The sequence below is a fragment of the Budorcas taxicolor genome, chromosome 10 (assembly GCF_023091745.1).
Source record: "Budorcas taxicolor isolate Tak-1 chromosome 10, Takin1.1, whole genome shotgun sequence".
NCBI lineage: Eukaryota > Metazoa > Chordata > Mammalia > Artiodactyla > Bovidae > Budorcas > Budorcas taxicolor.
The window spans coordinates 1,417,695-1,432,530 of NC_068919.1; the positions used below are offsets into that span (position 1 = coordinate 1,417,695).

Sequence of the window (14,836 nt, forward strand, 5' to 3'; positions counted from 1 at the left end):
TACTCTGTCAGTTATAAATGTATTTTCTCAGTTAATCACTTGAATATGAGGATATTTTTTTTACTACAGCTTCTGGGCTTTGCTCTTACCAAGTCATTCCCCACTCTGACTCTGTTATTAATACTTTAAAATTCTATTTGATTATATTTTCTTGATGAGTATGTATGCATGTATGTGGAAAGTTTTACTGTTGCTAAACTTTCCTTTCTTTACTGAGAAGCAACTTGAAAAATAAGAAATAAGCCTTCACTTTCTGCTGTGGCAACCTCATGGGAAGGAATTCATGGGAAGAAGCCAGCTCCTGGTTATGATGTACCAACCTGAGGCAGAGGTGCTGAACAATGAGAAGCTTGCCCTCTCCCTTCCATTTTTGACAACAGGAGCAGGAGAAAGCAGTGCAGAAATCCTGAAACCCTTTCACAGGCTGGGTATTACAACTAGCAAAAAAATGAGATCTGACCCTGTTTTTTAATGATCCCTGGTGAGCACCTGCAGGATCTACCAGGACTAAGGCAAGGAAACAAGGGATAGAGGGAGATGCTATTTCTTCTGACTCAGTCGTGTCCAACTCTTTGCGACCCCATGAATCGCAGCACGCCAGGCCTCCCTGTCTATCACCAACTCCCGGAGTTCACCCAAACTCATGTGCATCGAGCCAGTGAGGCCATCCAGCCATCTCATCCTCTGTCGTCCCCTTCTCCTCCTGCCCCCAATCCCTCCCAGCATGAGAGAGTCAGCTCTTTCCAATGAGTCAACTCTTCGCGTGAGGTGGCCAAAGTACTGGAGTTTCAGCTTCAGCATCAGTCCTTCCAATGAATACCCACGACTGATCCCCTTTAGGGTGGACTGGATGGATCTCCGTGCAGCCGAAGGGACTCTCAAGAGTCTTCTCCAACACCACACTTCAAAAGCATCAATTCTTCGGCGCTCAGTTTTTTTCACAGTCCAACTCTCACATCCATACATGACCACTGCAAAAACCATAGCTTTGACTAAACGGACCTTTGTTGGCAAAGTAATGTCTCTGCTTTTGAATATGCTATCTAGGTTGCTCATAACTTTCCTTTCAAGGAGTAAGCGTCTTTTAATTTCATGGCTGCAGTCACCATCTGCAGTGATGTTGGAGCCCAAGAAAATAAAGTCTGACACTGTTTCCCCATCTATTTCCCATGAAGTGATGGGACCAGATGCCATGATCTTAGTTTTCTGAATGTTGAGCTTTAAGCCAACTTTTTCACTCTCCTCTTTCACTTTCATCAAGAGGCTTTTTAGTTCCTCTTCACTTTCTGCCATAAGGGTGGTGTCATCTGCATATCTGAGGTTATTGATATTTCTCCTGGCAATCTTGATTCCACCTTGTGCTTCTTTCAGCCCAACGTTTCTCATGATGTACTCTGCATATAAGTTAAAATAAGCAGGGTGACAATATACAGCCCTGATGTACTCCTTTTCCTGTTTGGAACCAGTCTGTTGTTCCATGTCCAGTTCTAACTGTTGCTTCCTGACCTGCATATAGGTTTCTCAAGAGGCAGGTCAGGTGGTCTATTCCCATCTCTTTCAGAATTTTCCACAGTTTATTGTGATCCACATAGTCAAAGGTTTTGGTATAGTCAACAAAGCAGAAAGAGATGTTTTTCTAGAACTCTCTTGCTTTTTCTGATTACTCTTCAATAAATTGGCTTATTTAATCAAGATCTGGGTGCTAAACATCCTCAAATGAATAAGCTAATTTTAGCGATGGTATTGGAATGAGAACAATGTTAAGGAGAATAGGGCCAAGTTGTTGCTATCAAGTTTAAGACTGAACTCTGGCAAAATGCTCTTGCTTGGGAAGCCAAAGTCAAGAGCCAACATGGTCACAAGCGGTTAACTGACAGGAGTTATCTTATGACTCGCACCACAGTATTTAAGGCTCAAAACTGAAACAAGGCACTGGCTCGGGCGGGTCTTTTTCATTTAGCAGATTGAAGGCTTGTTTAGTGACTGTCAACAGTCTTCTTTAAAATGTAAATGTTACGTAGGAAGTTAGGAACAAGGGGAAGCCTGGCTGAAAGGGATGCAAGCTGATCTCTGAACATCCCAGACACACCCATGAGAGCTCACAGATGTTACAAAATAACCAGAGACTTTTCAACTACTGCAGGCGGCCCTCAGCACAGAGTGGATACAAAACAACCACAGGGGCTTCTCCAAGTAACCTTAGGCAGTTAGGAGACTATTAACGGCTCATGAATATTCTCAGTTCAGTTCAGTCACTCAGTTGTGTCTGACTCTCTGCGACCCCATGAATCGCAGCACCCCAGGCCTCCCTGTCCATCACCAACTCCTGGAGTTCACTCAGACTCATGTCCATTGAGTCCATCCAGCCATCCAGCCATCTCATCCTCTGTCGTCCCCTTCTCCTCCTGCCCCCAATCCCTCCCAGCATCAGAGTCTTTTCCAATGAGTCAACTCTTCGCATGAGGTGGCCAAAGTACTGGAGTTTCAGCTTTAGCATCATTCCTTCCAAAGAAATCCCAAGGCTGATCTCCTTTCGAATGGACTGGGTGGATCTCTTGCAGTCCAAGGGGCTCTCAGGAGTCTTCTCCAACACCACAGATGTAGATGTGGATGTCGATTAGATGAATACCTAATTCATCTAATTTTAATATCGAATTCATCTAATTATAAGATGGAATTAGGGGAAGACATATGGTAAGGCATAACAACACAGCCTGCTGTTATATAACTTGAAATTGTCAACTGGCCTTGAGTGTATGACCATTTGCATCCCTCTCGTTGATTGGTGGTGGGTACAAGCCCTACTCTGTATCAGGCACAACCAAAAGGAGGAGGCTGGACACATAAAAGGGTAGCCAAGAGGGACCAACAGGAAAGATGAGGAGGGCTCCTTTGGGAGTATCTTACTAAGAAAAGATCTGTCTGCTTGAGCTGAACTGAGCTGTAACTTGTCTGATGTTCTACACCTTTTGGTCCATTGCTCCAGATTTTTATTGCGATGAGACAAGAACCAAGGAAGATAAATAAACTGACCTGACATAAATTTCATGTCTTCTTAGTCCTCTAGCTAACTCAGGATCATCTAGAAGAACATGGCACATGTATCAGGCATTTAAATACTTGTTAAGAAGTATTAATGGCTAATGTGACAATAACTATTTGAGTGTTTCAGACATAGAGTGCTAAGCAGTTTTTAAAAAATATCTAATTTCATCCTCACAACATATTTTAACTGGAAAACAGGTTCAAAAAGGTCATGGAGCTTCCCTGGTGGTAGAGTGGTTAAGAATCCTCCTGCCAATGCAGGGACACGGGTTTGACTGCTGGTTCTGGAAGATCCCACATGCCCAGAGGTAACTAAGCCCACGCGTCACAACTACTGAAGCCTGTGCTCCCTACAGCTCGTGTGGCAGAACAAGCCCCCATTCTCTCCAACTAGACAAAGCACCTGTGCAGCAAGGAATACCCAACACAGTCAAAAACAAATATAAATTAAGAAAAAAAAAAGGGTATGGATCTGGGCTTGAGTTCTGGCTTGACTATTTTCTAACACTTACCTCACTTAAACTTACTGTATCTATAGGTAATACAGAGAACAAGAAAAAAAGATAAGAGATAGTTTCTATGACTTAAGGGATGTCTAGAAAGAAAGAGTAGAAAAACAGAGGGGGTAAAATCATCAAAGAAATAACAGAATTTTCAAAAGTTGAAGAAAATAAATCCTAGACCTATTCAAACTATCAATCAAGTACGACAGCAAAATACAGATTTTGCCACATAAACAAGGGCTAAATTTACCTTCAAACAATGGTGAGAACCAGGAGGACACAAGATATTGAGAACTACACACACACACACACACACACACACACACACACACTCTGTGAATAAAATCAGGCCTTTGTCACATAAAGCAAAGTAAGTTCCTAGGAAAACTGGCACGCTCACATGCCTCTTAACAGCTCAAAGGGGACAAAGTGGTGAAAGAATGTACACTCCAGTTAGCTTCTGATTTTTCAGGACAGTGTTTCCTAGACTCTCAGAAATAGTGCTGGTTCAAGATATGAAACAGAGATTCATTTAAACTCAAGAGATTAAAGAAAGCTTAGCACTATTTCTGGTCCATGATTATTGTTATTTTTAGAGATGGTCACATCTAAAACCAGAGAGAAAGTAGTAAAAGGTGTTTTGCCTCTCAATGAGATATGCTGGGTATTTTCCATATGTTAATATCCATTGTTCACAACTCCACAAGGTAGAACCATATTCCTATTTTACAGAAGGAAATGACACAAAAATTTAAAGACTTGACCAAGGTCCCAGAGAATTTATACATTTGTACATTTATGCAAATTAACATTTATAAATTTTGAGTATTTCTTGAAAGTCTAATAGAACTTTTAGGAATATAAATATAATATGGTATCAATCATGCATAAAGGAATTTATAATCTTATAGGAGGTACAAAAATACTTGACAAAGTTCTTGGTAACTATATATTCTGATACTTGCAGTGAGATGATTTTAAGTTCAAGAAGAAAAGAATTAAGATACTAGTTCTTAGAAACAAGAATTGATTCTGTGTCAAGCAACATTATTTTAAGAAACCAAAACTGATAAATTGTTTCATTTGTTTAATAATGGAAACCAGTCAAGCTTATACTGAATCTGGTAGCTATTTAATTCATTTGAAAAGATAACAGAAAAGTCAATCAAAACTAAGTTACATATTTTAGCCATTGTGATTATGTATACTATTTGTACATTATTCAATGTACAGAGCATTTGAGCATTAGAATCCCAAGAAACTGCCTCCTTCACATCTTTAGATGGAAGGACAATCAGTAATACACCGCTTTGAGACAGTAAATGGAACATGCTCTCTAAGTGCTGCTTATGATCACCCACCACACACGCTTCATAATTCCTGTTTTGTATTGTCACAAAATGACAAAATCTAGCAAAAATAGGAGCATAAAAGTTTACTACTTAATGAAGAAAAGTTACCTCTCTTTTTCAAGTTCTTCTAAATAACCGGTATTTTCTCTGCTTCCATTTACAAACCCTCTTCTTGGAAATGAACCCATAGGAACGGGACTGCACTCTCCTGAGCGACTAGATACAGATCCTTCTCGGCTTCCGTAAGAACGGAGGGACATTTTGGACCGTAGTTTCACTCCAGGGAAATTACTGCTATCTAAGTTAAGTTCTAAATAAAATACAGACAAGTTTTTATAAAACAACTGCTGTAAGTGATCTAAAATATTGCTAATATAATTATATTACCTTTTAATAATGAAACCTTAGGTTCACATTTCAACCCTCAAATGTTAAACCATTGTGTGTGTGTATATATATATATATATATAAATAAATACATTATATATATATCACATAAAGTATGCGTGAGTACTAAATTATGGCAGTTATTGAGCAGCAGATCTATACAGGGACAGAGGGAATCCTTATCACAAATGCTGATGCTCAGAGAAATTCACTGACTACTGGTTCTATAAACGAAACGTCCTGAAAAAAACCCAGACCAAAGCACCTATAAAAGGGTACACTTGTGGTGGTGACCTTTTGCAATATACACAAATATGGGTCATTAATAAAAAAAAGTGTTCACCTTTTGGTTTAGAGTCCTGCAACTTTAGATTTCTATCAGAGAAAGCCACAAATGTATATGAGTGACTGAACAATTATTTAGGAATAGAATAGCTAAACTTTCCCTCCAAGATAGCTTGAATTAATCCGGTGGAAAAAAAGCATGTTAAAGAAAAATTAGACAGAATGTCCTTTCTTAGATTCCTAGTAGGTAATAATATACTTGGGGATCCAAAGGTAATTTCTCTGCCCACCTTCAACTACAATTAAAACTAGCTGATTTGACATTTGAATTTTTAAGTAATAAAACAAGAAAGACATTCTTTCAAAATTCTATTAAAAATGGCTTAAAATCTGTGTGAGTGTGTATATATATGTGTGTGTGTATGCACAAAGATAAAGCACTTCTCTTCTGAATGGAACAAAGAAAGGCACTGACTCCTTCAAATGAAGCAATGGGTCCAGTCTATAGCATAAAGCTTAATAAAGACCTACTTAATGACTGGCAGAAGAGCAATGCGTTTTAGAAAGAGCTGAAAATTGTCAGGAAAGGCATCTGAAATAGTTTATTTAGAGGCGGTTGAATGTTTTAACTGGAAAAATGACAAGCAAATAGACTTTTCACATACTTGTACTTTAAAAATCACATCCTAATGCATGAGGCTAAGAAAATCCAAAACCAGCATTCTAATCAAGAGAAGCATTATCTGGATATATACACCTAAAGTTGACAACTGGAGCTTAAAAAATTTACTTTAAAACATTTTTTTTAAATTTACCTTTAAGACGCTCTAATAAATCAATCTGTCCAGAAGAAGCCATAGCTTCATCTTCAATACTTCCTTGTAGTTGTTTAAGTACTTCCTGTAAAAAAGAACACAGTATCTCAATATGACAAAATTCTAAATAACTTTTTGAAGATATGATTTTAAGTTTCTTGGCATTAAGGTCTGCTGGGCGAAAAAAGTTATTTCAGATCTATCTGAAAACATATAAAATGCAAAGTACTTTACATATATTATCTATTACTAATTATAAATAATAAATTACAGCCCAATGACAACAGTGATACTTTATGATAATGGTGATTACAAGTCATCTCCATACAGTATACACAGAATAGTTAAGATGTATATCTGTAACTTCTGAAATAACATAACAAGGTGGATTACTCTCATTTTTCAGACAGAGCAACTGAGACTCAAAGACTTCCTGAAGACACAAAAACTAAGCTTGTACCAACATGGCCATGAAAGACAGCAAATTAACACATTATGCTGTGTTATTTAACACCCCAATGAATACCAAGCGTAAATGTACATACATTCTACTAGCGCACTGATTTATATTCAGCAGACAGTTAAGTGGCTGTCTGCTGTCTCCCAACTTTTGATCCATTACTTCCTCTCCCATCTAAAGCCTTCTCTTTACAAATTTTTGTCGGAGAACATTGAAAACTTTCACTTCCTACTAGTTTTTCTGTATGTTCCTTAACAATAATTTATACGTATTTTTACATGCTACATATTCTGAGGCATCCCATTCTAGTTCATAGCAAAATCTCTGCTGGCCAAGTAGGATTTCAAATGCAAAACAATGTATTTGAACAGTTACAATCCTACAGCTATGGGCAGTGTTCCTCTACGTAAAAAAGGATCCATAAATAGACTGAAAAGGAAACCTGTCAATTAGAGTAAATATAGTAAAGACTATGTCAGTGGTTTACCTTGACAGTCACATTAGAAGCATTAAGAATTTCTATGTTAACAATAAGAAATAGCCTGTGACCTTAATGATCTGACCTTCAAACAAAGACCATGTTGAAAGTTAAAAGGCTTAGATAAGTAGATGTGGGAACGTGGAGGTGACTGTTATTTACAGTCAGAAATTATGTCAGTGTATCACAACTGCAAGATAGGAAATAAATTTGCACAAGGATGTCTTTCTTGAATGAATGTAGATTACTATAAACATCAGGACACAATTCTCTTCCATAAAGTTCGAGAATTACCACTGGAGGCTACCTGCAGTTTTCAGGATCCTGAGTCTCCTTCCATCCACTGCTGCTTGCAATTCAATGATCTTTTAATCTTATTTCTTATTATCCCTAGTCTTCTAATTCAACAATTACCTTTCTCAAGGAACTATCAATGATATGTTTCTAATCCTAACCTCACAACTTCAGACTCATTTTCCCAGAATGACTGATAGATGCCTTACATTCAGTGTGTCTGGATGATATGCACTGTATCTGTAAACGTCCAAGCTATCACCCTGTGCCATTAAATCCTGTTCCTTGCCTTATATCTGTTCAGTTAAATAGCAGTAGCCTTCTTTTCCCTTTAGGCTCAAATCTTCAGCCTCGCCTCTTTCATCTCCCTCATCAGTTATCAGTTCTGTATTCTAGGCCCAATATCTCTTATCAGCCGTCTCTTTTCTATTCTTATGTCACTATCCTGGCTGTTGACCCCACCAAAACTACTGAAATAATCTCTTAAATGGTCCTACCTTGCACAGAACTAACAGATTAATAAAACTTTTAAAGCACAGCTCTGATCAGGTCTGTCTTTATACACAATCCATCTCTAGAGTCTATCATCAGGTGTTAACAAGTGAGTATTCTATACAAGTTGGGATTTCAAGCAATTTTTGTTTTTGGTTTTCTCATTTTAAAACAACAGATATTACCAAAACAAATATTGTTTTCAGAAAAAGTACAAGCATTTAAGAATTCAAAAGCAACAATTAAAAGAAATCCCTGGCATGTCATAGGACATATACTTCATTTTTGAAAATTAACGGCACATTACTGGTTTTTAAAAAACATATTAAAAATAAGGAAAAATTAAAATAACACCAACAAGAGAAATGAAAAGGCCATGTAAATCTGCATGTTCAACAATAAAGGATTAAATAAATTTATGGCATTAGCCAAACAACAGAATATTATACAACTACGAAAATACTATCAAATACTTAATGACATGAAAAGATGGCTGTATTAAATTAAAAAGCTCACTGCAAAATATGATCCCATTGAATGCATGCCTGCATAAAATGCACAGAGAGAAAAATATACACATTATCAAAGGTTCAGTTCAGTTCAGTTCAGTCACTCAGCTGTGTCCGACTCTTTGCGACCCCATGAATTGCAACACACCGGGCCTCCCTGTCCATCACCTACCAACATTAAAAAAATTTTTTTTAAATCGGTGAGTTTGATCTCTTTTTGTCTGTATTTCCTAAATTTTAAAAAGAGTGAATATACATACCTTGTAAGTTTTAAGTTTCTGTGCATATGGCTAGAAGTCTATTGGTAAAAGTAATAACCATAAAGTAAATAAAATTATTGAAATTTAAAGTCAAAAAAATTAAATTTTCAAAGCAGCTATCTTGAAAAGCTCCTTATTTGAATGTGTTCTCTTAAATTATTCTTGTAAATTCTGAGTTATGAATCTCAAAAAAATGCAGTTAATTTATAGATCCAGTTACTGTCTCACGATGACACCATCCAGCCTGACTACATTACTACTTCCTTGTGAACAGATCGTGTCTATTCCATTATAAAAATTAAGCTCATTTCTTTTCTGTTTTACTGAGATAGAACATACATATGAAAAGCATACCAATCTTATTTTCTTACATAATCCAAGTATCCATGTAATCGCCACCCAGGGAAGACACAGAACATTTCCAGTATCTCAGAAGGTTCCCTTTTGCCCCTTACCAACCAATGTTCATTCTCCAGAAGTAACCAGTACTCTGATTTTTGTTATCAGTTAGTTGGCATGCTTGTGAATTGCATATAAATGAAATCACACAGTATACAGTCTTTTGTGTCTTGTGTTTTGTGCTCACCAAAGTCTCTATGACACTCATCCATGCTACTGTATGTATCAGTTGTTGAATACTGCGCAGTTGTCCACTGTAAGACTACATCTCCACTGATACATCCCTTATCCTTTCGATGGGCATTTGGGCTGTTGCCAGGTTGGAAGCTATTACGAAGAATGCTACTATGTACATTCCTACACTTATCTCCAGGTGGACACATGCACTCACTTCTCTCGAATATATATCTGGAGGTTTAAATGCTTAGTCACAGTGATTAAAAGAAACTGCTGAATGGCTTTTCAAAGTGTTTGTGCTATTTTATACTCCTACCAGCAAGGTTTAAGTTTGATTCTTCCTAATTATAGATTCCAATTCTCTGTTGAGATTTTCTGACTCTTTATCCATTTAATACATCATTTTTTTTCAAAACATTTAAAATAATTATGTTGAAATCCTTGACTCTTGCTTACAGTATGTGGATCATCTTGGGATTTGCTTCTATTACCTGTTTGCTCTGTTGGTTATCAGTCATTTTCCTATCTCTTTGTATTTCTTGTGTTTTTAACTGTATGCCAGTCATTATGTATACAAGAACAAGGAAGACTGAGGTTAGAGTTTCCCTTACAGAGTCTGCCCTTTCCACCACTGGGGTCTGATTTCCCTCAACCAATAACTGAAAATGGGTTGCAGATGCAGCTTAAGTGAAATTCATATGGGATTTCCTAATAGCTCAGCTGGTAAAGAATTTGCCTGCAATGCGGGAGACCTGGGTTCGATCCCTGGGTTGGGAAGATCCTCTGGAGAAGGGAAAGGCTACCCACTCCAGGATTCTGGCCTGGAGAATTCCGTGGACTGTGTAGTCCATGGGGACGCAAAGGGTTGGACACGACTGGGTGACTTTCCCTTTCACATCTGATTTGGTTTGCTGAGTTCTCTGAATGTATCTCTTCTCTTAAATTCAGAATGAGGAGACCTGCTGTGTGAAAGCGTTCCTTTAGCAGGACATTCCTCCTAATATTCCGCTTCCTAGTCCACCCCAGCATCTTCCCCTCAACAAGACTCAGCGAACGTCCCATGTATTTGGAGAAAACGTGAGAAACTAGTCATACACTTGGAGCTCTTCTAAACGTCAATACTTCACATATGCCCGCGTGTTTGTCCAGTTTCCTTCCTCCAGTGGAGTCTTGATGCCTGTGCCAATGATTAAGTATCAGTCTGTCCCCAGAATCAGCAAATACCCCGGGAATAAAATTACTTGTGATCCCAGCTCATCTAGAAAGGGCTCTTTCCTCTTAGGAATTTTAGTTGATACAGTCCTTGGTGATTTCACAGTTCTCCAATGTCTTTAAAAGAATGGCTTTTGTTTTTATCCAGTGTTTTCTTTTTTTTGTTTTATCAGTGTTGCTGCGGTAGGGCTGATTAATTGCTTGGGGCTACATACTGAGAACAGCCTAAAAAGAAGTCCTGAATTTCAAAAAGGTTTTTAAAAGAAAATGCTACACAACTACAAAGCAATTCCAAACAAAATATTTCAAAAGAATGTTTTGAGAAATGACAGTTTTTAAAATTAATATGTAATTTTAAAGGAGAAAATACTCATTTGTATTTATTAATTCTGGAAGTCTGGTTTTTAAAAATCATATAATCAAACATTATTTTAAAAACATGTTAAGATTTTAAAACCATGAGAGAATTAATTAGTACAGACAAATTACTGTGGTCATATAAGTGAACAGAAAATATCACTGACTAACTGTGTCATTTCCAGGGCGTTTCAACTTGACCCACTTCTGTTTTTCTTGCTATGTCATAGTTACTGATATTTTTATTACTAGATAAAAGTATACCTGGTAATTAAATCTTCAAAATAAATTATGAACTATGCCAATTTGAATTTTTACTTCTCATTTTTTTTTCTTACACTCTGAAAATAAGATACTTTCCATGTACATGGTTTTACAGTTAAAAAACAATTTATAAATACTTCCTTTTACTAAAATACAAGAGATATAAACAGTTGGTTAAAATGTTACCTAGATATATTTTTCTACACCATGCCATCTTTCAATTTAAATGCTTCATACCTCACCATATTTTTGGGAAGGAAATGTCAACCAATCCAGTACTCCTGCCTGGAGAATTCCATGGACAGAGAAGCGCGACAGGCTGCAGTCCAAGGAATCGCAGAGGCAGACACGACTGTGCAGCTAACTTAACTTTTCACCATATTTATCATGCTGTGATATTCAGTATTTCAACGTAAATCACATTGACTTCCTGCCCTGGAGTAAAAAGTATAGAATATAATTTCCCTGAAGTTTAGCTACAATTGCTGCATTCTTATTCTAAATCCCACAAAATCTGTAGTTTAATTACAGAAGCATCAAGTATATACATAAACGTATATGTATGAGAATAATGTAATGAACTCCTATGTATCCTCACGTTAGTTCAATAATTACCAATTCATGGGCTTCTTTTACCTATACTTATAACCACTTCCTCCATTCCCTCTCAACCCAAATTTATTTGAAAAACAAATCTCAGTCATCATACTGCTTTTTCTCTACAAAAATTCTACATGTATATTTAAAAAGGGATTCTTTCTAAACACAACCACAATGCCATCATTAGACCTAAAAAATAAACATTTTCTTAATATTCTCAAATACAGTCAATGCTCACATTTCCTTAACTACTGTACACATATTTCCCTGACTGTCACACAGAATATTTTTATACTATCAATGACATGTAATCAACAGCAAAGCACTATTCTCTTTTGCCACTAGATGGTACTACTGTATAAATTTCAGAAATCCCGAAATTAATCTAGCTGGAAGAGTCACATCTTGCTGTCCACAGGATTACATACGAATGATGAGTAAACATAATACAAGATCATATGATGTATTACAAAGTCTAAAAAGTGATTTTTTTGAGAAATAACCATTGTTTCAGATTAACTTTAATCCAATGTAGTAAATTTCAATGTTTCCAAGTGTCTTTTCACACATCAATATTTTAAGACAAAATAAACAGAGCATGGTATTTCCTGTTAATACCATAAAGCCGCTGCTTCTTTTTTTTCAAAAACCTTCTTGAAAGGAGAGATACATAAATAATTTCAGTATAAGGGCATAACTGCTATGATACCATACACTAAATCCTCAAGAAATATGTGGATGGCTTTGCAAGGATGTCTGTAAAAACACTCACTGAGCAGTAATCAATTCATGGTTGAATTCAGACATATCTTAAATACTAATATTCATGATGTATATTACACCCCATTGCTAAGAGGTCAACCTGGTATTTCATTGCAGAAATTTAAGGACCTGACTTATATTGTTACTCTAAGAGACATTCCACACTTCAGCATTCCCATCCATGGAGATGGGTCTAAAGGTATGCTAAAATGTTTCATCAAAATGAAGTTTCTATTTGCTCTAGTTAAAAAAAAGAAAAAACTTTAAAAGGGGACTCAGAATTCTGCACAAGAGACATTCAGACAGGTGTGCTAGGAAGAATTCTCTACAAAATATACTTCTGAAGCAGATAAGCGATTAGTCCCGCTGGGAAGTTTAAATTTTCTATCTTTAAACTTTTAAAACCACATGTCATGTACAATAATTTTAGATACATTATGTTGATTAGTGTTAAAATACCAAACTACTCTTTTTTAACCTAGTAGATAATTGATTCAGCTGTTTTCATGGTTTGTGGTGAGAAAAAAATGTTTCTTTATAGTCTATAGAAAAAAATATTTCTTTATGAAGGACTTGAGATAGGTATCTTGGAGATCTGTCATTGTTACTGCCACAGAAATAGGCAACAGAGTAGAAAAGATTTATGGATAGAAGAGAAAGAAAGGGAGAAAGAGAGAAAAAGAAAGGAAGGTTCATATGAGTAAAAGGCTAAACTGCTATGATACTGAATAAAAGGGTAAAAGAGGAACAGCTCAATAGTTCAGTTAGTGCACAGAAGCCTGAAGAATAAGAGAGACCTCAAAATGCATGGAAAAAGAAATAGAAGAGAATAATAAATGAATAGGGAGTAAGAGGAGTGAGCAGACAGGAAGAAGAGGGTCAGAAACCCGGATGGTAAAATAGCCAAGGCGCAGAAAACACATGTAGCAAGAAGGATTTCTTTTTTAAAGAGAAGGGGGTAACAGCTTGTTGATGACCTCCGGTTCTATTAAATTCAGTGAAAGGAAAATCTGCCTAACTGGAAATTAAAACGGTTAAAGTTTTAACTGCAATTATTTTGAAATAAGAACATATTTTCCCAGTGCACACTGAGTATTTTATAACTTTTCATGGAGGTTATCACAGCTTTTCAATGCTATGTAGCAAACCAATTTTAGGGCTGGAAGGTGTCCTGGACATCATCTGTTAGTGCAACGGCTACTTTTCAAATAAAGCAATTTAATTCTGGAAGGGCACCCTACAGTCTGTAGCTCAGTTTATGGCAAAACCAGAAACAGAATCAGGTACAAATCTTCACTTCAGGACTCTTCTCGCTAGGTCACCCCAAATTTCTTGATGGTCTGTCACTGCAGCACTTCAGTGATGACAGGATCTGAGGGGGTTGGGGATGTGACTACAATCTGTTTTAATCCTTACGATTAATCCTACAGTTGCAAGGCTAGAATCACACAGGACCCCCAGCCTCACTATAGCGATGGTAAAGTTGGTCTCTCATTTTTAAGCTTAAAAATAACTAAGGACTAACTACTTAGTCACTGTGGTTTTATAATCATTTTCTTTATATGATTTGCTGGATGAATTAAAAACATTTGGACTGAAAATATCAATGTTAACTTTTGCAAGAAAGAGTTTACAAATTACTGCTTAACTTAAAAAATACACTTCTAAGTAAGTGAAGTGTCTAACCCCAAGTTTACAGGAAGAAACATGGAATAAAAACGGATACACTACAATTTAAAGTCACAGTCTTGATACCTTCATATTAGATGCCTCAGTTTCCAGTTTTGTAAGATGATTGGAATTATCTTCTAGCTCTTGTCGAAGATTTGAGTTCTCCATCTTCAGGGCCTCAACTTGCTTTAACAACTGATCATATGAAGCTGCAGCCATCCTTGGCTACCCCTGGACCTATAAGGTTAAAAAGGATTTTGAAATTCACTACTGAAAAATAGAGTGGCTGCTTGTTACAAAGAAAGGGATAAAGAAACAAAACCTCGGAGACATTTAATAAAAGCTGTGTTAACGCAGCAGTTTCAGTCTCAAAACAACACTGTGCGGGTGGCAGCACCTTTCTGAGAAGATGAAATACTGGGGTTTTAACTAAAGACAAATAAGATTTAAAACAGAAGAGAACTTCAGTAGTGTCTGAAAAACACCTGCCTTTTTACAGATGGGTAGGATTTCT

At 36.7% G+C, this 14,836-nt stretch overlaps 1 protein-coding gene across 1 annotated transcript in view; it reads right to left on the reverse strand.

Moving 5' to 3' along the window:
• The window catches only part of APC (APC regulator of WNT signaling pathway), a 134,714-nt gene that overhangs the window by 65,453 nt on the left and 54,425 nt on the right, over window positions 1-14,836 (reverse strand). Inside the window, exons 2-3 of the mRNA XM_052646250.1 lie at window positions 6,388-6,472; window positions 5,009-5,210 (exon numbers count right to left, since the gene is read on the reverse strand). Coding sequence (XP_052502210.1) covers window positions 5,009-5,210; window positions 6,388-6,472 — 287 coding nt within the window. The remainder of the gene's footprint in view (window positions 1-5,008; window positions 5,211-6,387; window positions 6,473-14,836) is intronic.